At 41.2% G+C, this 24,741-nt stretch overlaps 2 protein-coding genes across 2 annotated transcripts in view; one reads left to right on the top strand and one right to left on the bottom strand.

Moving 5' to 3' along the window:
• Nucleotides 1–847: 847 nt before the first annotated feature.
• MPHOSPH8 (M-phase phosphoprotein 8) lies at nucleotides 848–24,548 on the top strand. The gene is made up of 14 exons (XM_065626942.1): nucleotides 848–1,146; nucleotides 5,763–5,918; nucleotides 6,797–7,639; nucleotides 10,919–11,015; nucleotides 12,150–12,395; nucleotides 12,840–12,965; nucleotides 13,052–13,140; nucleotides 14,257–14,397; nucleotides 15,188–15,274; nucleotides 16,636–16,790; nucleotides 18,900–19,054; nucleotides 20,416–20,543; nucleotides 21,227–21,310; nucleotides 22,196–24,548. Exons 1-14 carry the CDS (start codon nucleotides 919–921, stop codon nucleotides 22,235–22,237), a joined length of 2,577 nt encoding a protein of 858 aa, XP_065483014.1. The 5' UTR covers nucleotides 848–918; the 3' UTR covers nucleotides 22,238–24,548.
• PSPC1 (paraspeckle component 1) overlaps nucleotides 13,939–24,741 on the bottom strand; it is a 74,784-nt gene continuing 63,981 nt past the window's right edge. The window contains exon 9 of the transcript XR_010605653.1: nucleotides 13,939–14,061. The gene's annotated coding sequence lies outside the window, so the exon portion shown is untranslated. The remainder of the gene's footprint in view (nucleotides 14,062–24,741) is intronic.

Genomic DNA, 24,741 nt, shown 5'->3' with positions numbered 1-24,741 from the left:
AGTATAGTCATGCGAAGGCCTGAGTTTCACACTAGTGATGTGTGTTCCTTAAGAAACTGTTTCCAAGATATATTAACACTCTGGCTCTAGCAAGGGCAGTTAAATAAGCAAATAGAGTCTGGTTTATTTGCTTTTTCTTACAAGATTTTTTTCTCCTGCATGTTACATTAAAAAGCTGTACTTCCCTACAGGCAGTTCTTTTAACATGCCAGATACTCTAAGAAATCTAAAAGGGTTGCATTTCCTACTGAGAAACCCAGTCCTGAGGTGTCCGTGTACATCCTTGTCGCGCGTCTCCTCAAAACCGCATCCACCCGAGGGCAGAGAACACCTTTGTACCGGGGTATGGAGCGCGCTCGTTCTGCTTGGACAAGCCGGGCGCGCCCGGGCGCTACGTGTGTCCTGACAGAAAGGCGACCAGCGCCAGCGCGCCTCTGAGCGCCGCCGGCCACCGCTCAGCAGCTCCCTTCTCCGGAGAAGGGCTGCAGCGCCCGGCGCGGCCCCGCTGTCGAGAAACGGCTCCCGGGCCAGCGCGGACACGCAGCTCCGCGCCTCGGCAACACGGCCGGGGCTCCCGGCAGCCGTAGTGCCGAGACCCGCCACGGCCAGCACGGTCCCGCGGCGGGCAGCGCGCTGCACGACAGCCCGCCCCGGAGCAAGCGCAGCCGCTGCCTTCACAAAGGCCGCGCCGCAGCCTGCCCCGCGCACCCCGCCCGGGCCCCCACCCCCGCCCTCCGGCTGCCGCGCTCAGGGCACGCAGCCCCCGGGCCCGGGGCCCCGCCCCTGCGCGTCACGGGCTGGCGGGGCGCCGATTGGCTGGGGGCGCCGATTGGCTGTGGCCGCCGCCTCGCTCCCTGCTCGCCCGGCGGTGGATGTCGCAGCCGCTTTTCACAGTTGTCGTTTGAAATTCGGCCCAAAATGGCGGCGGCGGGCAGCAGCGGGGCTGAGGCGGCGGCGGCCAGGCTGGAGGGGGCGGAGGAAGAGGAGGAGACGGCGGCCGCGGCGGAGGACGAGGAGGACGGCGAGGAAGATGGCAGCGGCGCTGGCAGGGCGGCGGCAGCCGGCGGCGAGGCTGGCGGCGGCGAGAGCGAGGAGGAAGACGACGTGTTCGAGGTGGAGAAGATCCTTGACGTGAAGACCGAGGGGGTGAGTACGCGGCGCCGCCGCCTGTCAGCGCGGCGCCCCCGGGGCTGCGGCGGGGCCCTCGGGCCGGCTGCGCTGCCGTGCGGCGGGGCTGGCGGGCAGCCCGGCCGTCCCCGCGCCCAGGGGCGGGTGTTCGCCCCGCTCCCCGGGGAGCCGCAGCGGGGCTGGGAGCGGGCTTTAACCGCGCGCCTGCAGCCGGGCGGGCCCGAGCGGCCGCGTCCCGCCGCGCTGCCCCCCGCGTCCCGCCGCGCTGCCCCCCGCGTCCCGCCGCGCTGCCCCCCGCGTCCCGCCGCGCTGCGCGGGCGCGGCTCCCCGCACGGCTCCTGGGCGCTGGGGCGGCAGCCGTGCAAAAACAGCAGGTCCGTTATAACTCCCGTTGAAAACACGTTGCGCGTAGTTCCGCAAGCGAGCTTTTTGTGTCTTACAGCTTTGGCTGAAGAGATTAAATCTGGAGTATATTTAGTAATTTTAAAATTTTGTCCGCATTGTTAAACTACTCCTCGCTCTTATGCCTGAACCGCAGTAGTGTTTTGGTGTAGGGTGCTGAGTGCAGAAATGGGCAGGATTGAATACGATGGAGAACTTGAGCTCGTTTCGAAGCACGTTTACTGAGGCTGTTGTTTACTGGCATATACAATGTGTGAAGACCCCTTAAAATAAACACTTTTTAAGATTAAAACAACTAGCTGTAGTGATCTTTGCTTTGCTTAGAAATACCACACTCTGTCTTCTCTCTTTGAAAGCAGCCTCGACTGGTCGAAATGTTTCTAAAATTTCCTGAACCTCAAATACAAAAAATAATTAACACAGCCTTTTTTTGTGTGTCAGAAAATTGTTTATTTTAACTAATTTATGGTTTTTATTTTAGGTTTCAGTCAGGTACATAATAGTACAGAATTCTGCCTGTTCAGTCTAAAATAACAAGGTTATGAAACCCATAGGTTGGAGAACCTTCAGATCAAGAATTTCCTGTATTTTTTGGTACTATTATGATTAGGTTCTACCTTGGCTGAAATATCTTTATGGCTTTAGGATGTTATGCTTTAGGTGTAATACAGTATTTACAGCTTTGCCTGTACAAAGTGTTGGTCAAAATAGTAAATCAAGCTTGAAAACAAGAGCACCTTTTTTTTTTTTTTTTTTTTTTTTTAGTTTTTTCCCTCTACCCCATCCCACCTCCCCCTTCATGATGGAACCTATAATCTGTGTACTGGAGGCCAGGGGGGGAGCAAGTCATACCATTCCAAACACTTCTAAAGATTAAAACACATCAAGTGCCATCTCTTAAAAAGGTCATTGGTGTGTCCTAGTAAAAAGGTGTCTTACGCCCCCTCTTCCTATCCTCCCCCTCCCGGCAGCCCATTCTGCAGCAGATCCTGAGCTGTGTGCACTTGAGGTTTCCAGGCTGGGTCAGTGCAGCTTCACTGTACGCGTGTGCCTTGCCCAGAACGTGTTGGTTGTAGCTTTGTAGCACGGGCTCCAGCTGCAGCAGGTCACCTTTCCAGTACTCTTAAATGGGGGCCATGCTCCTGTGCTTCAGAAGTACAGGGCAGGACAGATACACCCAGTCCTGACCTCCAAAATGGCTGGAAAAAACTGTGCGTTATGTTCAGTGTGGTGTACTTTATGTAGTCTGCTTTAGACTGGTGATTCCCAGCTTGCAGGTTCGCAGGTCTGAAAGAAGCAAATACACTGAGTGGGCCGCTGTGCAGCACGGCCTGAGGCCAGTCAGGGTGTTCTGTGTCACCTGTGGAAGCAGGAGAGCTGGAGAGCACGGCACAGAGGAGCTCTGGTCAGTCGCAGTCCCAGTGTTGCTGGAGCCGGTAGTAGAGGCAGCGTGAGAGAGAGAGACAGACAGTCCTTCTCGGGGGGACTGGGCAGGGGGGTTAGACCAGCTAATACATGAAACGTTAGCATTAGCAATACAAGTTCGGAAGTGTTTCCTCTCAGTACCTCTAGAAACCCTTTCATACTGCACTAAAATTCTACTAAAACAACAGGCTCCGGTGCAAATTGTGACATTCCCCAGTCAAGCTGGGTGACCTTAACTCTGCTCTTTAATGACATAGTGATACGCCTTTCTGTAGGGGTTGATTCTAGCCCTATCACTAGTTCTCCTAGAAGCCACAACAGTATAAAAATGCTTGGGAAGTGTTCTGTTATTTATAAGAAGAAAGAAATAACATGCAGTAAAATAATGTTGACAGGTGAGTGTAAGGCTGTGTATGTATCTTTAGTATGATGATCAATCTCCTGCCTTCACTTAAACTGCATTTTTTATCACTCTATGTACTGAATGTAAGGTTATCCAACAGCCAAATAGTCTTAAATTTGTATTAAACTTTTATCCAGCTTTCTCAATTAATTAAAAAAAAGACTTCTAACTGATTTTGTGCCTGAGTTATAAGGGTGTAACAGTAACTCTGCAGCTAACTGAAGTAAGTCCTGCATCACCAGGCAGGTGGGAGGCCAGCTGGCTGGGAAGCGGATTTGTGGGGAAGGAGCTGGCAGTCCCCACTGACCAGTGTGTTGGACATGAGTCAGCAGTTCTTGCAGCGAAGAAGACCAAGCAGCATCCAAGAGTGTAGGCTGCCAGCGAAGGAGATGGTTCTTCTCTCTTCCCAGCTCCGCTGAGGTGCATTGGGAGTGCTCTGACAAGCTGTGGGTGCCCCAGGACAGAAGAGACGTGGGCATACTGGAGTGAAGGGTCATGAAGACAGTTTAGGGAGCTGGAGCACGCAGGCTGAGCGAGCTGGGTTTGCTCTGCCACGAGAAGAGAAGAATCGGGGGTGATCGTAGTGGTATTTGCTTAATGAGAGGGTGGAGAGAGGACAGAGTTAGGTCCTTCCCAGAGGCGCGCGGTGAAAGGGTGAGAGAGGCAGTGGACACAAGCTGGAATGCAGAGAAATCTGAATAGATTTCTGAGCAGCCTGCTCTAGTTGGTCCTGCTTTGAGCAGGGCGTTTTACTTCTTAGTTCTGGAGATCGCTTATAACAGAAGTTATTCTGGGACTGTAATAAGAACGTTATTAATCACTTATTTTGTGAGTAACCGTATTAGAAGAAAGAAAGAGAGAGGTGAACATGATTTTGAAAACTAATTCCTGAATCAAGAGTGTATGGTTAAACTAAATTATAAAAGGAGATGTATTACACTAATATATCTGAATATAGGCTATTTATTTGTATCTGTGACACAAAATATAGAAGTCTGTAAGTAGAGGTGATTGCTAAAGCTTAGTGGCGCATATATATATATATATGTATACTTGGTAAAAAGTTAATGGTGTTCAGGCAAAAACGTAAATTTATGGATATAGATACATTTAATAGTAAGTGTCAAATGGCAGTTCTTTTGAAGCTTTCCTTCTCCAGGCTTGGTTAGCAGTTCAGGTTCTTTTAGAGCATTATCAGTCTATTTCTGAAAGAAACAGATATTATTATTTTGCCTCTCCAAAGGTGCTTTCTGTAGTACCTTTGCTAGTACTTTTTATATTTAGAAAATAAGTTCAGGAATGGCTATATTGCCTGGTACTCATTATCAGCTTTTTATATGGAAAATGGATTTTCTGAAGTTTGGTGCTAGCTTTTGTCATACATCCGTCTGAAGAGACTCAGGTTTAATCAGTAAAGGTGACCACGTTGATTTCATAGGACACGTCTTAGCTCTTCAGTGAAGCTCAGTGCAGGGAGCCCTGAGTTTGCCACTTGTCTGGCTATATCAGCAACATGACCCCAAACTAGTAAGTTGCCTCTCGGCAAGAAAAGGAGTCCATCTCGAGAAACATAAGGATTCAGACTACTTTATTTAGGAGAAAGGCAAGAGATAATTTAATGGAAAGCTGTTTGTTTTAATGGTAAAAGACTTTCTAATCTACTGAAAAAAACAAGGTAGAGACTAAAAGGTGCAATTTCATCCCATGGTGAAGTTAAATACTGTTGAAACAATTGGTCTAGGACTTTCATATGTCATCTTTTACCAAAATCTTTATAACTACATTGAGATGCACACACAGATTTTCTCTAGATTTCACTTGATCTCATTGGTGTTGGTGGTTGTTGTTTTTGGTGGTGTGGTGTTGTGGGTTTTTTTCCTGATTGTTAGTATTTCAGTTTATTGAAGGTAGCATTGATAACTACAGTAACGTAAGTTACAAGTTCCATTATAAAACTAGGTGAATGGCGTTGATGCATTATAAATCTAAAGGGTTTACATCAACTTCTTCAGCAAAGAGAAACAATTCAGGCTTGAATTTTTAATAGAAGAAATAATAAAACTTTAAAAAAAATCGTTTTATAACTTGTCAGAAAATCCATTTCAGTAAAATGACTGGGAATTTATGATCTGTACATTGTAGCTGTGGTTCTGAACAAATTTTAGATATTACAATTTTTTTTTTTATAAAACCACTCCCAACTACTGAAAGGTTTTACAGGCTACTTAGTACAGTATGTGATGCAGATGGAAATAATTCTGCTAATTCTTATGTCAGTGTTGAGTTGAAGTCACAATATATTCATTTCTTTATACACAAAGTGATATATCTACTGAGATCCCCAAGAACTGAGTAACTATAATACTGTGCTGTATTGTATTAACTGTTGGGGTTTCTCTTACAGGGTAAAATTCTCTACAAGGTACGGTGGAAAGGATATACCTCTGATGATGATACCTGGGAACCAGAGGCTCATTTGGAAGACTGCAAAGAAGTGCTGCTTGAATTCAGAAAAAAAATTGTGGACAATAAGCCTAAACCTGTTAAAAAAGACATACAGGTGTGTTTCACCTTCCAGTATCTTACACTGAAGACATATTCCCTGTTGAGACTCTGCTAATGGGGGGAGGGAGAAAAGAAAACGTTTTGGATATGGAATTAAGAAGAGTTAAAGAATCTCTTCAATCTGAAGGTGTTTTGTTTCAGGTGAAAATTGATATTGTTACTGCTCTCTGGTTAGGGATTTTTTGGTTCATTTACAAGTTTGCTTGCAGACTCTAAATCCATCTAAACTTTATCTCAGTTTTTAGTGGGATTATATGAATGATGTATGGTCATTTTAGTTTGTTTTTGACAACATAAACAACCCTATTTCCCTACACACATGCATTTTGCCTTGTCACCACAGTTGAGCGCTGCTCAATTCACCATCCTGCTTTGTGTAGCAGATTGATAAATTATTGCATGTTAACCGTTAAATTAGGTAAGATAGGAATACAGAAAAATTAATTGTAAGAAGGCTTTTTGTTTTCCATCTGCTCAGTCAGTTTCAAAATCAAGCATAAGAATCTTTTTTGAAAACTGGTACCCTGCTTCTGGGAAACCTGTAGCTAAATTTTACAAAATCAGGTTAATTGTTTTTGAAAGAAAATAGTTCAGATTCAGTTCTGTTCTGGAATCTTGTTGTTGGATGTCTGACTGGTTTTCTTGACTTGTTTATGTATCGATTCTCATCCAAGCATTTAGTAATATAATTTAGGTGAGATAAAATTGTATTTACGAATTTTACAATTTGGTAATGTGGAATGATGTTTGTAGTGTTTAAAAAGAGATTTACTTTTTCCAAGCACCACTGTTACTATTCTTGTATAGTTTACACCAGAGTGATATACAGTGTAATGGGGAAAGAAATATTTTATTTTTTTCTCTACGTTTTAGAAACTGTCTCTAAATGATGATGTATTTGAAGCAGAATCTGACAGTGACTGGCAAAGTGAAACAAAAGATGATGTTTCACCAAAGAAGAAAAAGAAGAAATCAAAAGATGGAGAGGACAGAAGTCCAGATGATCCGAAGAAGAAAAAGTCTAAGTCTGCAAAACTCAAAGAAAAACCCAGAACAGAATGTGAAAATTCCTCAGATACTTTGGTTTCAGATTCAAAGCCAAAAAAAAGGACTTCAGAAACCAAGGAGGATTCAAAGGACCCGAAGAAGCAAAGGAAAGAAGATACTAGTGAAATCAAGAAAAAGAAGGGAGAAGTTAAAGATTTAAAAATAAAGTCTAAAGAAGATTCTAAAGAAAATAAAAAATCACGGAAGGAGAAGCATGGGGATGTTCAGTTTGACTCCGAATTAAGTACTCTAGAGGATGTATTTTCTCAAGAAACTGATAATGAAAATTCAGACTTAAGTTCTGAAAATAAAGACGAGCAGCAAATAGTAATAAGTGGAGAGGAGAGAATGGAACAAGAAATTGCTGAAAAAGATTCCATTGCTGATAGGCATCTTGATGGATCAGCAAGTAATGAAGATGATAGTGTTGATGTTAAGGTTAAAAGAAAGAAGAAAAAAAATCAGAAAGTTGAAGATTATAAAGAAGAAGGTAGAAAAGTGGAAACTCAAGATTTAGAGAAGAAAAGCATGCACAAAAGGCAAAAAGCTCAAGAAAAAGTAAGAGTACCGGGAGAGGTGGAGAAAGTGTCACCTCCTTCACCAGTGCAGAAGGGTTTGAAATTGAGTGCTGATGAAAGAGGGCGCAAGTCCACGGATTCGCCTGGGGAGGTGAGCGATGTTAAGGCTTTGGGGCGGGGGCTGGGGATCAAGTCAAACATCTGCGGGGTACAGGCATCTCAAAAGGCCGCTGCTCAGGATGGCAAAGAGAAAAGTACGAACTGGAAAGTTAATGAGCTGGATGAACCTAAAGAAAGGCCCACTGATCACTGTGTAGGACAGGCTGAAAAATTTCTGGGTTCTGAACACTATAAGGGAGGGAACACTTTAGAGCAGGGGTGTCAAACTCATTTTCACCGGGGGCCACATCAGCCTCGCAGTTGCCTTGAAAGGGCCAAATGTAATTTTAGGACTAGATAAATGTAACTACTCCTGCTTTAGGAGATAAGAGTGTCTTTAAATGTGAAAGTATGAACTTCTCCTGTTTGTTATGTGTACTTAGAATGAAATTTCCCGTTCCTTCAAAGCATGCTGTCATTTTTAGCTTCGTTCCCCTCAACAGTTGCCTCAATTTGACTTTTTTCTACTTAGATAGTTAGACATTCAATCTTGAGCAACTACCCATCCAACGCTGCACAATGAAGTGCTCTTTTGAGTTAAAACACACCCTCGATCTCTCTCAAAAGCCAGCCGCTCCATTATACCTTACCTGCGTTAGCACCTAGCTGAGAATTGGAAATTGTTTCTAGACCCAGGTGTCCCAGATAGCTGTGCTGTTGGCTTGTTAGAATTCCTGGGGTGCTTAAAGAAGATGCTTCATTTCATGGCATTGTTTCAAATTAATTACAAATGCTATACCTGTTCTAAGAAGTGAGCTAAGCAAATATTCATTTTTCTTTATTTGGTACAGTAGTGTTTTAAGAGAAGCAGGATGGTAAAGGTAAGAGAAAAAAATGGAAAGAATAAAATAATATTTCTGGGAATGTTTCTGAGAATATAATTTCTCTCAGTTGCTTCAGACTGTTCTAATACAGTTTGCAGTTCATAAAACTTTGGCTACTCAGAGAAACCCCTGTCTGACTTGTAGCAGGTTTGCAGCCAAAATACCTTGATACTTAATGGATTATTTCCCACTTCTTCTGAGGCCATAATTCTGTGGCAGCAATTTTCTTCTGTATATTCAGCTGTGGTCCTCTGCTTAGGGTTGTTGTATGTATGGAGCAGGCCACCTTAAACATAAGGAAGCCGATTTTGGGGGTGGAGAATTATGTGGCATAATCTCAGAGCAGAGGTACACAGAACAGTGTTTTTGCAGGAGCTTAGTGGTGAAAGCTCTTGTAAACAGGGTTAAGCAGTTACTGTGAGGCATAGCCCAGCCTCAAGAAGTTTAGTTAACTGAAATGGGATGGCCTTTATTGCTCAAGTATTATCTCGTAGCTTGAGGCTATAGCATTCATAAAGAGAGAGAGATGAGTGATGACAATCAGATAAAGTTTTGGAGTTCTGTTTTATTTACCAGTAGTATAAAAATCCTGTCACTCCAAACATGAAGAGATCAATAGCAGGTGAAAGTTGGTTTGCTTATGGCTCTTCAGCCAGCGCTCTCATAAGTTGTCTGTGTGCCTTGCTCGTGGTTGTGCCCCAAGGAACCAAGGGAGGCATTCTGCTTCTTGCTTTTTTTAATCTTGGAGGCTTAAACAATGTTTTCTGTAGCTGGTTGGTTGTTCTCCAGAACAACTGTGGACTTATTAAATGGGTGGGTTTGGTGGAGAGTTCTGGAGGTATTTTTGGCTTCACTGAATTGTTTGCCCAAGTAGATTATTCTTTTCAAATAGAATCATTGTGAATGTTTTGGCTACCTGTCTTTCCTCCTGTAGCTCTGATTGCAGAGCACTGTCATGTCAATTAACATGTCATGTAACACAGCGTTCTCTGTTTGGACTCAGTTTGCATGCCCAACCATTCTTTCCATTCAGTTTACCTCCAAGAATAAATATGCAGTGTGCGGTGTGCATCTGATCAGTATTGGAAATCTGGAATGGGATTCAGGATTACTGATTTTAACAGCTCCTCTGTGCAGCAAAACTCTGGTAATGCCTTTAGTAAGTTACAGGTCTCCTACTAAATCAGGGGTGTCAAACTCATTTTCACTGGGGGCCATGTCAGCCTTGCAGTTGCCTTCAAAGGGCCAAATGTAATTTTAGGACTGTATGAATGTAGGAGTAGTTACGTTTATACAGTCCTAAAATTACATCTGGCCCTTTCAAGGCAACCATGAAGCTGATGTGGCCTCTGGTGAAAATGAGTTTGACACCCGTGTCCTAAATACTAAGCATCTGCCAGGACTAACAGCTGTCTGTACTACTACTTAATCACGTCAGTGATCAAAAGCTGAGGTTGGGGGGTGAGAAAGACGATTAAATATCTCAGCTCCGCTAACACGTTGTGATACACCAGCTTCGTCTATTTTAATTGAAGATTTTCTTGTGTCAAAGAAATGGTAGCATTTATTGATAAATTCAGTTTGTAGTTCTCATGGGGACTTCTTCTGGGGTAGTTTTTCAGGAAAGCAGTGCTATCCCTGTACCAGGTTAGTGTCATAGGCTGATACAAAGCCATGCGAAGGAGCCTTGTCCCACCTGCTCTGCAGTCTGGAATTTTCTGGCTGAATGGAGAGAGAGAGAGAGAGGATTGCAGGAGGAGAAGGGAATCTTTGCTGGAGGCAGCTGAATTCTGTTTTAGCGAATTTGACTGTATATCTATGTCTACCATAAATTTCTTCTGTGATATTGGATATTGCTAAGCTTAGTCTTCTGTGTGGATATGGTGGGGTTTGGTGGATTTTTCCAAGTGTGTGTTTTTCACAAATGGCTGTTGCCATAATGTTTGGTATGTGTAAACTGGAAAAACTTGGAACCTTCTGTATACAGATGTCAAGTTTTGTCAGTTGAGGTTCAAGTCAGTGCTGTCATAACTGCTTTGAATATGGTGCTACAAAGGTGTTAAATACTTTGAAATAATTACATTCTTGTCAGGTTCAGTATTTGGAACAAATGAAAAGTTCATAATTTTTAATTTCCTTCAAAACGCTGGTTTTGACATATCTGCATCTCAAGCCATAAAACACCATTCATGGCTGAGATGCAGTAGAAATCTGAATTGAAGTTGTTCTATTTTGGAAATAACAGTTCTTCTCTTACGGAAGAAGCCTTCACAGACTTAACCCCTGACTCACCTGTTCAATTATTTTCTTAGGAATGTCCACAAGTCTGTTATGTATAGGTTTCAGTAGTATTAATTTTGAATATATTTTATCATTGGAGTAGTGAAAGGAGTTTATTTTCCATTTTTTCTCTACCACTTTAATTTGATCGTTGTTCTCAATATCAGGAGAAAGAAGGAAAGAAAAATGAAACAAAAGAAAAATCTCAAAAAAAAGAGTCTGAAAAAGAAGAAAAGAACAGAAAAGAACAAAGGGGCCTAAAAAGTAAGTGCTAACTGCTTAAAGGAGAGAAGAGAAAGACCCTTCAGGACATTCTCCTTATTTCTACAAGAGCAGATATTGTGTAGTTTTGTAATACATACTAGAAACAAGAATTTCTGCTTTTATTTTAGGAAGCAAAAGTCTGCTGTTTAATGGCTTTGTTAATATATGCTGCATGAGAATGATGTCTGTACCTTCACGTATGAAGTATCAAAGTGTATAGAAATCTCTAACGTTTTTGTAGACAAGTCAAGATTTTGCCCCTTTTCATTTAATTTTGTTGTCTGTGCTTCCATGGCATCCAACAGTATTTTTTGAGAGGAATTCATCCAATTATTGGCTATTTCCAGAAGTGTTCTGATGATACTATGAATACACACTTCCTGTGTTTAGAAAAACTAGTAGTTGCCCATCAGACAAACTTCTTGCCTCTTGCTTTAGGCACAGTGATGAGTTTATTATTTACATTGTACAACCCTTAAAATATCACCAGAACTGGATGATTTGATACATGAAGAAAAATGTCTAGGGTGTATTGCTATTCTTAGTAGTATAATGGAGTATTAATGTTACCACTCTTGATCTCAGTAAAATTTTGGATGGTTTTATTCAGGATAAATTCCCTTACTTACTCTGAGGCTGTGAACTGAGAACTAGGTAACTCCACCTCTGATAACCACGAATGCACATTGGAGGAGCTGTGATGCTCCACGTAGCTGTTGCTAGAGAAACGTCTTTCCCTGCAAGTAGCGCAGATGCTTACAATGCTTAGAAAAGTAGTAACAAACAGAATTATTAATTGTTGTTCCTTATACAGCATGTCTGTCGTCTGTTCATCACAGATACTGAACCATATTTTCAAAGTAATATTTTACACATACTTCTAAGCTACATTTCTTAAGAAGAAGATGGTGCCGTGTTGAAAGCAGAACTCAGACTTGCCAGGGGGTAGCTGAGGTGAACTAGCTCTCCCTGATTTTTAGCTTATCTTGTTAAGCTTGCTCCTGTGCTTCAGCAATGATTAACTTACGGGAAGAGGACAAACCTTTTCTAAACGGACTCTGGTCACTCACTTAAACTTTGTTATGTAATAGTCCTTGGTGGCTCAAGTAGTCACTCTTGGTAACTGTCTTCTAGGCTTTAAGGATGTCAAAAGTGCATTTGACTTGTTTAATGTAGCTTCAGAAGAAAAAAGCGAATATTCTGAGAATAACTGCAAAAGAGAAGAATCTTCGCTAGAATATAAATTCATAGAAGAATTAAAATCAAAAGACAGCAAGGTGTACAAGGAAAGGAGGAACATAAAAGATGAAACAGACACATGGACTTACACTGCTGCAGGTGATCAAGAAATGACGGATGTGTGTCAAATGAAGAACTCTGGTGAGCAGTAGAAACAAATGTAGGGGAAGGTTGAGCACTGGCAGTTAATGCTTTCTTCATTCCTGCTTGCATCTTTTAATGCTGCGATTCTTGTCTCCCCAGGAGGCTGAAACGATGTTTTCTTTTGAAACTCACTGATAACTTTTCAGTGTGTTTCTGCTATCACAGTAATGGAGTGTTCACCTTCTCCTATCGCTTCAGCCTAATTTATTGCAACAAACAATAGTTTGTTTCAAGTAAAAGCATTTTATGTCTGTTTGTAATGTAGCCTTCGTTGTTTGGAACCATTCCACGCTGACTTTTAGAGTCTATTTGAGTGAAAAGTAGTAGTATGTTAAGATGCTGATCATTGAAGCAATGGCAAGCAGTGAATGATTTGGAAATACAGAAGATATTTATTACTTATTTTGCATTTTTTCTTCCATAAAATCAAATACATGATAGATGGCAAGCAGCAAGTCTTGAGTTTGGGTATGGACATGCAGTTAGAATGGCTGACGCTAGAAGACTTTCAGAAGCATCTTGATGGAGAAGATGAGAACCATGTGTCAACAGGACCGATATCAAGTAGTGAGTAATTGCTGGGAGGAAGGGACATTTCTTAGTTGGTGTTTCAAAGTGAAATATCCTGTAACTGCATTGAATTTATTTTCTAGCTCTCCTGAGGGATGCTGTTAAAAGTGGAGATTACATGACAGTAAAGATGGCACTTTCTTCAAATGAGGAATATAATCTGGATCAAGAGGTAATTTTTCTGCAATGGAAGTATTTTTGGAGTGGGGCAGGAGGGAAGAGTACAAATTCGGATTGTTTGAGAAGTTTTCCCATCTGTTTCTGTTTCACATTGGGGAAAAAAGCACAATGTGAGAAAAGGAAATACAGATTTTGAGGCTTCAGTAGTTGTTTTCTGTTTCTTCCAAAGAAAAAATGAAGTTTGATAGGAGCATCCTAGTAGCTGGATTTGCAGGTTTGCCCACTGGATTTAACCAAATATTCAGAACTTAATATGGTGTAAGGAATTATGATACCCATCAGGTCAAGTGGCTGAACTATGTAAAACATCTATACATTAAAAAAAAGAAAAAGAACGGTCTGTTTGACAGAGTTGGACCTCTTCACTCCATGAATAATTAGTTTTCTGCCAGTTCTTCATCAGCTGTGTTCTTACTGGTTTTCTTTCAAGGATCTCTTTTCCTGTTAAATAGTACTATAGTTCTGTTTCTGAGGATTAAAATCTCTGATACCAGTATTTTCACTGGTGATCTTGTGTAGTCATATTATGTAGCATTTGAGAACTGTAGATTTTGCTAAGACTTCTGTAGCGTAGTAGAAAAGATGCCAAATGAACTAGTGAGGCAAGCATGTGTTCTTTGGATTGTAGTGTCTGGTAGGAAGTGCAAGAATGAGTATGGGGACTGACCACTCTCAGAGGTCTCTTCATACTTACGTTTGATAAAATCCAAAAGCAGCGTTGTGGTAGCAGCCACCTTAGCCATTGCAATTTACCTCCAGTGGCTACTGGTTTCTTCTTCCATCGTCTTGTTGTCTTCCTCACCCACAAATATCTTGCTGCCTTTCTTCCTGGCTCATTCTTGTTTTCCTCTTTCTTGTGCTGGTCCTTGGAACATTACGGGTTTTGCAGATTATGGAGCTCAGAGTGTGAGGCCTGTGGACAAGAGAGGTGGGAGGCGATAGTTTGTTGGTATCTGGCAGCCATATATATGTGCATTCTTCTGCCAGGGAGGCAGATCTTAGTGAAACCTGTTCACACACTTGCAATTTTTGTCTTGTGGCTTTGATTTATCTTACAGTATTTGATTCTTTTTTTTTTTTTTTTTAATGGCAATGATTCTTCTTGCAGGACTCAAGTGGAATGACCCTAGTAATGCTGGCTGCTGCTGGTGGGCACGATGACCTTCTCCGGGTCCTAATCAGGAAAGGAGCTAAAGTTAATGGCAGACAGAAAAATGGAACAACTGCATTGATACTCGCAGCTGAAAAGGTTGGCTTGGTTATTGTTTTATTTATGGTTCTCGGCTCTTTTACTTACGTTTCAAAGTGGTACGTGTTTTTTTTCACTTGGATGGTGCTTTAAAAAGTAGTTAACAGGGTATAGCAGGGGAACGTTAATTGCATAATTTTAGCAGCTGTGGTTACTGTAGTGTAAATAAATTCTGATCACAAACCCTACCCTGAGTAGAGAATGTCATAGAGCTACCTTGAGTGAAAGTGGAGGCAAAGGATATCTCTCAATTCGTGGGTGCTGAAGTTCTTGTGTTAGGATTGCTGGTTATGATCTCTGGATACACAGGATCCAAACTTGGGACACTTTGAGAGCAATTCTCTGGTTGAGCAGGGTTTACTATTCGAGAGCTGGGACATGGAGACTCTGGTAAGCTCTTCTCAAACTAAGACCAACTAGACCAGTAAGTTACAGGATGTTTCATGAGTGTGCTCTTTCGTTCAAGTTGGTTCATGTGTTTTCCCATGTACAGTAGATAAAAGTATGAAGGGGAGCTTCATTCCAGTTTGGTGATTAGTGCAAACGTCCTGTTTTCTTCCTGTGGTGTAGATTTAGAAAATAGTAAGAGTTGTAAATACTCATGGCTATCTGCGTGCCTGAGTCTGAAGTGCTCTTTATTATTCATGGGAGAGAACAGTGTTAATTGTGTCATGTCTCATGCTTTGGATTTTCCTGATAGATTTTAAATAAATGTCACTTTATATTCTGAAAAAAACCCAGAATCTTTTCTGCTTAATTGTCTTGTGGTTTGGTTTGGTTTTTTTTTCAGAATTTTCTAACAACAGTAGCTATTCTTCTGGAAGCTGGGGCATACGTGAACAGGCAGCAGAGCAGCGGTGAAACTGCTTTAATGAAGGTAAATCCAGTGTTTGCCCTGACACTGTTTCGTAGTAAATACTTTTGGCAAACTAATAAAACATAAAAGCATATTTGTAGATTTGATTTAGGGAACATGTACCGTATTTGAAATACAAATATTTCTCTTGGTTATTACAGGCAGTGTTTTAATCCATTTTTTAATGTACTGTTATATCTAAACAATAAATGCAGATGCCATGAGCATACAGTGCTAAATGTGCCTCATCCTCTTCCATTGTTCTACTCTAAGAAATGTGGATGTGATCTTAAAACTGAGATAATCAGGTTGTCAGCAGGAAGAGAAAAATTCCAAAAAGGAGAATCTCTTACTTGGGTGTTGCTGCGATTGACTTTTGTAGTTTCATTGCAAGCCAGAAACAAAATAACCAGTTTGGAGTCTCCTTCCTACTGCCTGTTGCACACCCCTATCACAAAGGAAATTTTTATTTTATAATTTTTTATTTTGTTGTAATGGGAAAATTCCAGGACCTTTGAAACAGTTTGTGCTCCTCTTTTTTTTTTGTTTATATTAAATCATAGAATCACAGAATGTCCTGAGTTGGAAGGGACCCACAAGGATCCTCAAGCCCAACTCCTGTCCCTGCATATGACAACCCCACAGTTCACACCACGTGTCTGAGGGTGTTGTCCAGTCTCTTCTTGAACACTGTCAGGCTTGGGGCCGGGACACCTCCCTGGGGAGCCTGTTCCAGTGTCCAGCACCCTCTCGGGGAAGAACCTTTTCCTAATGTCCAACCTAAACCTCCCCTGGCACATCTTCCTGCCATTCCCTCAGGTTCTATTGTTGGTCACCAAAGAGAAGAGATCAGTGCCTGCCCCTCCTCCTGCCCTTGTGAGGGAGCTGCAGCCGCCATGAGGTCTCCTCTCAGTCTCTTCTTCTCCAGGCTGAACAAACCAAGTGATATAAATGTGTTTATCAAGTCACTGTTATTTAACCTTAGGAGTTGGATCATACTTTTTAAAAGGGGGGACAGAATTCTTGGCCCTTAATTCCTTTGAGGTGGTGTGTGATTTTTTTTTTTTTATGGGTTTCTTTAGTTCTGGAATATTATGGATTGAAAGCACAGATGAAAGTTCAGAGCTGAGACAAATTTCAGAAGTTAGCTTCTGAAAGGCCTCATGAAGATAGAAATTTCTGTCTTTTGTGCCTTTCCCTAATTTGTTGGAGTTTAGCGTTGTGTTAGCATTTGCAGAGCAAATACCTAAACTTGTTTTCTGAATTGTAAATAATTTTGGATTTTAATTCATTTCTGTACTTCTGCTTACTTCAGTGTTATGCTCTGTTCTCACAGGGGATTTGTCATTGTCGTTCCTTCTGTTTTCTCACTTTCTGCACAGGCTTGTAAAAGAGGGAATTTGGATATAGTGCGGCTTATGATTGAAAGTGGGGCAGACTGTAACATTTTGTCAAAGCATCAGAACAGCGCACTGCATTTTGCTAAACAATGTAATAACATTCTGGTGTATGAGCAGCTCAAGAGTCATTTGGACACGTGAGTAAACTGTACTTTGAAGTTTGTTCTGGTGAAGTTTGCAGTACCAGGCATGTCATAATTTTGATTTAAGTCAAGGAGAAGAGGGGGAGATTTCAGGAAAGAAAACAGATCTCATGTGGGCAGAAAGCTAGCGTAAATCATGTGAAATGAAAATGGTGTGAACTAACAGAATTAGCAGACGCTTCCTTAAACACTGAGTATAAAGAGATTGAAAGGAGGACAAGGGAATTACCAGAAATGAAAGATTCCTGAAACTAAAAATACAGCCATTAGGAAAACAAAAAAGTGTATAAGCACTGGACAGTTGAATGTAAGCTCTTATTAGGACATGCCAAATAAAATACTGGGCTAAAAAGCATAAGAAAAAAATAGAAACAAACAAAAGGGCATCAAACAAAAACACCATGAAAAGTCAATGCAGATAACTATGGTGGCGTTGGACCCTTAAACGTGAGCTGAGAGTGCCACGAGGAACAACTGGAGAAGCTTTTAGACTCACTACATGAATATACCAGTTCAGTGCTGCTTGGCAGTCAAAAAGGGAGAGTATATTGTAGTAGTGGAGCTGAAAATAAAATGTAAGTCTGTGGTGTCCAAATGCCTTAAATAGCACAGGCCATTCCAGTTATGTCGTTTAAAAGCAGATGAAGCAAAAAGGAAAAATAAAGATGCTCAGAGATATGGAGTAGGTTCTGTGAGGGTGGACCAAGGGACATGATACACGGCACCTTGGGACAGCTTAAAAGGTGAAAGTGTAAAATAAAATCAGAAAAGAACAACAACAAAAAATAACCCCAAGCCGTGAGACAGGTTCTACGGGGCATCCTGTTAAATGTTTAGTGATAGGTTTGAAATGGAGGGATATTTTTGCACAGAAAAACGGAATTGTGGATCTCGTTGTTGCAGAATGCTGTGATCACAGGTGCATGGGATTTTGGAAGCAGATCCAAGGAGAGGTGCGATTTGGCTGCAGTCCCTAGTTTTAGAGCCCTCTAAATCAGATTGCTGGAACCTAGGACAGTGTCCCAAAAAAGACAACTGTTTAGTAATGTCCCATATTTAATATGGCTTTGTCTAGCATCTGGAAACTAGGCTAGCTGGGCTTCTGGGCTTGCTTTGCTGTGGCAATTCTTGTGGTTTCTTTATGATCAAACACTTGAGGTTTAGATTCTGCAGATGGTAAGCTCAGCTAGCACGGAGGGGAAGTGTGCGCTGAATAATAGCTCCAACAGCCGTAAAGCTGAGAGGGTCAGAACCTTGGCCTTGCAAAAGCGTTTAAAACCTGTTAGTGTCAAAACAGCTTTCTGACAAGGATTACTTGGTGACCTGCTTGTGAAAGTGCCACATACTGTTGGTTAATGTGGTCTCTCTTCTGAAGAGAGTCTCTCTTCTGAAGGCTGCTCGCTTCAATTAACACCCAATCAAAAAAAAAACCAAACCACCAAAACCAATCAACCAACCAAAACCCAAACCAAATTAAAAAAACCCCAAAAAACAGAAAACAAAAAACAAAACAAAAAAAACCCCACAAAACACCAAATAAAAAAAACCACCACAGCAGAACCAGTTTGGCTGATTAATGGCAGCGTTGCTGCTGCTTCACTGCATTTTAGTAAATTGTGAACTGCATGTTTGCAGTAGTATTGCCAGTAAAATTATACAGTGACTTACTTCTTTATTTTTACATTGTACTCCCAGTCAGGCTGATAAATCAGCCACCCCGGGGCAGTGGCTGTCTGCTTCTGTTTACCCACCAGGTTCATACTGATGTTTCAGGGACATCTTTTTACATACAGAGACTTCAAAATATGTGGCTAGTTGGAATTTTTTTTAATATGCTGCAGTGCATTTGTCTCACCTTCTTATTTTTATCGACCTGATGGCTGAAATTTCACAAACAGATCACTGATAAAATGTTTTATTAACAAAATATTGGGACTTAGGGGTTCATCTGTGCATAAATGAAGTGATAAAGGCAGTCACTCCTGAAAATTGGGAATCCAAAAAGGTAATCTGGAATCCTTTTTTGTGTCAGCTCTCGTTAAGTTTGTCTGATAAAGTAATTTTACTATGTGCAGCACAGGTCTCACTTGTTTGGCCTTTCAGGCTTTCAAGAGTAGCAGAAGACACCATCAGGGATTATTTTGAAACTCGTCTCGCTTTGCTGGAGCCGGTCTTTCCAATCGCGTGTCATCGTCTCTGTGAAGGGCCGGACTTTTCTACGGATTTTAACTATAAACCCCCACAAAATGTGCCAGAAGGTAGGAGGGCTGTTGTTGTGGTGGGTGTTCTGTTTGGTTTTGGGAAAAAAGGTGGAACTGTGTGTTATAAAACTGCCTTGTAAGTGTGTCTGCTCTGTGAAATCATTGTTGTATGACTTACTGTATTGCAGTACGTTATAACAAAGATGTTCTGATTATGGATTATAGGGAGAGCAGCGATGTTTTGATGCATTGTGGGTGTGGTTTGTCTTTTTTTTTTAAGAGGTTTTTTTAATTGCCACATACATGGTGGCTTTCTTCTGTCTTTCTCTTCATGGGTTCTATTAGCTTTGTGAGGGTTACGTTAGCTAAGTGACAGGTATTATAGGAAAAGAGTGGTTTACCTCAGAATGATTAATTTTGAAAAATCTTAATCTAAGAACATACCTGCAAAACCTCATGGTGGATTGTCTTGTTTTGTAGACAGTACCTAACATGCTGCAGTCTGGGAGCACAGTGGCAGCACTGCCGTGACACAAGCGCAGTCCAGAAATGCCATCAAAAAGAAGCCAGCATCAGTCAGCTCTGGGCTGCCCATAGACCCTTTGAGAAAGCTGGGAATTGAATTCCCAAGATACTTGGAAATGTTTCTTCATTCCTTTAGGAATCCAAATTCTAATCTCTGATGCTTGGCTTAGCTAAGTCATTTTTATTCACCTTCGAGTGTATCAGGGAAATACCTACTGATACTGATTTCTCTTGAAATAACACATTAATGTGACTGAAATACTACTTAAACTAACATGGAAAGTGGTTGTGTCTGTCCAGTTTCCTGGTTGTTACGAGCTGTAATCCAAGTCTTCCAGTGGTTAATTATAGGTATCCTTTATAGAATTAAGAAACCTTATATAATTTGATGTATTAAAATGGGGCATTTGTGGGTATTGAAGATCGTTGTGTATTGAATTTCAGTGCGGTTCATAAAGATCCAGAATTGTCTGGGCTCGGTTGTCCCTCCCAAGAGAAAAGACAACCCAAACCACGTTAAATTCTATAACTCTCATTAGGTAGAGCTAAAACCACAGAGGTGAGCCATGCTGAGGATTGCTGTATTCATTTTGCTTTCGTTTCTAATAACCACAAACTTATTTCTGCTGCCAAAAGACGTTAACTTAGTGACCAGGTCAGTTGTGTTCTGGGCTGGGATCCACTGGCTCAGGAGATTGGATTTCTGTGTGTTGCTTTGATACTCCATTGATGTTTAGTATATACTAAAGTAGATTTTATATATATATATATATATATATACACACACACATATATATTTGTACCTAGCTGTCTTCAAACGTTCAGTGTGTGCAGTTGTTCTAAACAATGGATCTCATTTCAAACTCATGTGCCTGAATTGCCTTCCCTTTCAGGATCAGGAATTCTTCTATTTATTTTCCATGCAAATTTCTGTGGTAAAGATGTTGTTGCTCGGCTCTGTGGACCATGCAGTGTACAAGCTGTGGTTTTAAACGACAAATTCCAGCTCCCTGTATTTCTGGTAAATCTTTTCATATAACTGATCAACTATAAAACTGCTTTATAGTCTTCATGGAGCAGCCTGGGAAATCTTAGTGCCTTAATTTGGATTTTGAGTATTGTGATGAAGCTTTTTTTATCATGATAGGATTGTTGGGTTTTTTTAATGAAACTTAATTCTTTTTTGTATCTGGAGAGAACTACAGACCTTGCATATACTAGAACTCCATAAAAAATTATGCCTTAAAAGGCAGGGATGTATTAATAGTACTGGACAGCCTGCTTCTAGGTGGCCCTGCTTGAGCACCAGATGGTGCCTGGTTGGAGCAGATGACCTCAGAGGTCCCTTCCAACCTCAACTCTTCTGTGATTCTGGGACTTCAGAACTGAGGGTTTGAGCAGGCAGCTGAGAACTCTGTACTTAAAGCTGTCTAACTTCTCATTCACCCGTCGTCTCAAATTTTTGACCCAAGTAAGTTCTGAAATAGAACTACTTTGCCTTGATTTAACAACCTACCTCATATTTCTAATGATGCTTTTTCAAGTCCTCTTGTTTTCTCTGTGATCACACCAAAGGTTCTCTGCAGCATACACAACTTTCTTTCAAAAAATGCATAGTTAAATGTTGTGTTCTGTTGGTCCACTCGTGTAGCACTTTCAGTCATATCCTGCCATTAACTTTGTCCGTTTTCTTTTTCCCTTTAGGATAGTCACTTTATTTATTCCTTCAGCCCTACTGCAGGCCTTAACAAGCTTTTTATACGGTTGGCAGAAGCTCCTACTGCCAAGGTACAAAATGCTCTCAAAATTAAATGCCTATGTTAATTTTTTTGTGCAATAACTCTTCCATAGTTTAAATGCTTCCTAGTTACGTGCTGCAAATGTAAAAATTATGAACTTCCCACCCTCTCCTCATGCCAGTTCCCATCAGTCTCAGTTCCATTCTGTGACATTGCTGGAACTCGGGAACTCTGCCAGGGGTGTTAGTTTTGTCAGAAGTAAATGTTTTTGTGCTGCAGTCAGAATGATTCATGCACCAGGATAAACTGCTGTTACAGCTAAACGTTTTACCCATCTATACTGAGAATTTAATGACAGGTACATGGAGTGTCAGTTATTTTTTGCATACAGATGGTTTGGCTTGTGTGTTTTGGAGAACTTGGAAGTATTTCTTAGGACACCAGTCTGCTTTGGAATAGTCTGTGTAGTCTGCTGTGTTTTCCAGGTGGTTTGGGCAACAGTCCCACTACATGCTGTAAGAGGAATAGCAGATGCTGTTCTGGTAGCATCTCTTTTTATCCTTGGAAGATGCACCAGTCAATTTTCTAGATCTTCATATTTAAAACTTACACGCTTAGATGTTTTATTGTGCTTAAAAAAAAAAAAAGTTAAACTCTTATTCAGTTGAAAGTACCCATGTATGTCTGGTTCAGATTTGGAAGTCACTTGTTTAACCAACCACCTAATGCCGTGGTGTTGTACTTGAGTCTTACGAGCTGTTCATTTTTCAGTAGGGCTGTTACAAATTGATTTTATTAAGCAGAGATTGCAAATACTTTTTTTTTCTTAGTCACTAGCAATTTTATGCCCTTTCTCAGTCTTTTCTTACATTAGAAGTGCTAAACACAGTAGTTACATGTGAACAATCTGTGAAACCTTTGTTTGCTTTTGCAGGTGAAGCTGCTCATAGGCGCATACCGAGTGCAGTTGCAGTGACCTCAGGGCTGAGAGCACGTTGGGTGGACCGCCAGGTTTTTGGACATACTTCTGACTCCTCTGTTCAGAGACTGACAAAGCAGTTTGGAACTTTTTGGCACCGCACTCTTAAGACCAAGTTCCCATCTCGCTGTCACTCGTTGGCAGGCCTGTAGGAAGTGTGTGTTGGGGAGCAGCTTGGTGTGCTGCGCTGGTGGGACAGGGCTCTCAGCTTTTTTTACTTTGTACAGATGTAGATGTAAGTATTTGTGCCAATACATATAATTCTGGTTTTCTTTAACTTGTGGAGTCCAGACTGCATATTCCAGCTTTTCCACAATGTGGAGTGGTGCATATAAGAACTATTTAAGGTAACTACGTGAAATGTCTTTTTTAATAGAAAGATCTTTTCCATTTGTAAACTAAAATTTTCTATCTGCTCTAACTGTAATGTTTCTATGTAAAATGCAGAACTGTTGTATTCTTGGAGCTGTGGGCAGAAATTACACTTTGAAGTCACTGCCTTAGGTCTAACTGAATTGCTGAGGGCTGTGTTCTGGTTTGAAGCTTTTCCTGCTCTTGTCTCCCAATGAGAAAGTAGTTGTGCTTTGAGCAATTCCTTTGAACAAACACCGTTAGGGCTGCAGGTATGAACAAGACATCTGAATAGGTTCCATTCATAGCGGATCACAGTCAGATTCCTAATTATATCGTGGTTTTAAAACTACTTTTGTGTTAGAGAAGCAACTGGTAGCTTTACAGACATCTTAACATCTGAGTTGTTAGTCAACTGACATATGGGAAAACAAATACAAGCTGAAAACAGCAAACCAGAAAACTTGTAACTACCTGAAACGTGTAGGCAATGCTGTTTGTAGACAAGAAGATCCATAGAGGATTTCAGATGCTCTCAGCCTGACATATGAGAATGTATATTGCCCTGAAATTCAGAAGTTCAGTTCCTCAGTGCAAAGAGCTGCTATTTTTTTTAATTTATTTAAATGACCCATTTTATCAGATGACAGCAGTTCTGTAATGGTCCTGTGCTATAAAATACAAATGTAATACTTCTCCATGAGGTATAGAATATTTTTCTTTGTAAATTAACCAACATCTTGAAAAGCTAAAAAAAAAAAAAAAAAAAGGAAAAAAAAATCCAGATTGTGCCTTTGCTGTTCTGGTTGCCACAGGTAGTTTACATGCCACTATGTGCCTGTCTTGTTAGCAAAACTATGGGGGATAAATCCTTAATGTATCTGAATGCTCACCATCAAAATGGTGTGGATGTATGAAGTATTCTTTTAAGAACTGTGACTTTTTAATATAAAGTTCAATTAATCAGTTTTTAATTTTTGGTTCTTGAAAGCTTAAAACTTTCACATTTAAGAGATGCCAAATGTAACAAAGCACACTATTTCAATTTTGTGGAGTGTCCCATTAAGCTAAAAGACTAGAACAGCAACATGACACACACTCATTTCTGGTTTGATTTAGAATTGTTGTGTGTCTTTTTGCACACAGTGTTGATGAGATGTGAACACATCCAGGTTTTGAACAGACTTGGTACCTCCACCTCTCTGAAATCCGTTAGATACCTCATTTTGTTAAGTGTGGGCACCCGAAATGCGTGAAAAGCGCTGGCTGAGAATCAGGTACAGTGCTGACAGCATTTAGGACGGTGTGTAGCTGTTTCTTCTTAGTCACTGTGCATAACCATGGAAGGTGAAGTAAGGACGGGCACATTTGTTGAGTGTTCCCTATTGGAGTGACAGTTCTCATGGAGGTAGCTCACCCCTCCTCAATTCCTCGGGTGTGTAGGTGTGCCATGTCTGTGTGACAAGTGCTGTACAGCACGTATTCCTCATAAATGTTTGAGCTGTTTGGGTTGGGGACAAAAGGCTTTGGAACAAATGTCCATATAATATAGATTCTATTTAGAAACTGTTGTGCAGTCTAACCTAAAAAGGTCTAGCAATGCTCCAAGAGTTGACATAGCAAGTAGATTGGGGGAGTGTTTTGTTTGGGGTTTTGTTGTTTTGTTTTCTTCCCTTGAGGCATTTGGGAGAGAGAGAGGAGTTCTACAGGACATGGGAATAAAATCTGGGTTCATGCTGCTTTTGTTAAGGGATGGATTTTGCAACCATCTTTCTCTCTTAGTTGGTGATATAAATTCAAAATCCCTATTGAAGATGCATATGGAAAGATGTTTGAAGCTGGTTTTTGTCTGATTCTATTATATGGCTTTTATCCAATTGCTAAGAAAAAGGTTTCAGTGGACAAAGAGAAAGTAGCTACAATAAAAAAACAATTCTTTAGGCCTGGTGGAGAAATACCTTTGAAGTACTTGCTCAGTTTCTTCTTGCTGCTGTCAGTGAGGCTCAACAGCTGCAGGTGCCATCACCTGCACTGGCACCATTGTTCTAGAGGCTGGTGGGTGACACAGCTGATTTTGGCACAGGTCCTCTGTGCTTTCTGCACCCACTTTAAAAAAAATGTGACGGTTTCTGATCAGTCTGGACAGAAGA

The sequence above is a fragment of the Caloenas nicobarica genome, chromosome 1 (assembly GCF_036013445.1).
Source record: "Caloenas nicobarica isolate bCalNic1 chromosome 1, bCalNic1.hap1, whole genome shotgun sequence".
Lineage (NCBI taxonomy): Eukaryota > Metazoa > Chordata > Aves > Columbiformes > Columbidae > Caloenas > Caloenas nicobarica.
The sequence above is the reverse complement of the archived record's forward strand: the minus strand, read 5'-3'. Positions and strand labels throughout refer to the sequence as shown.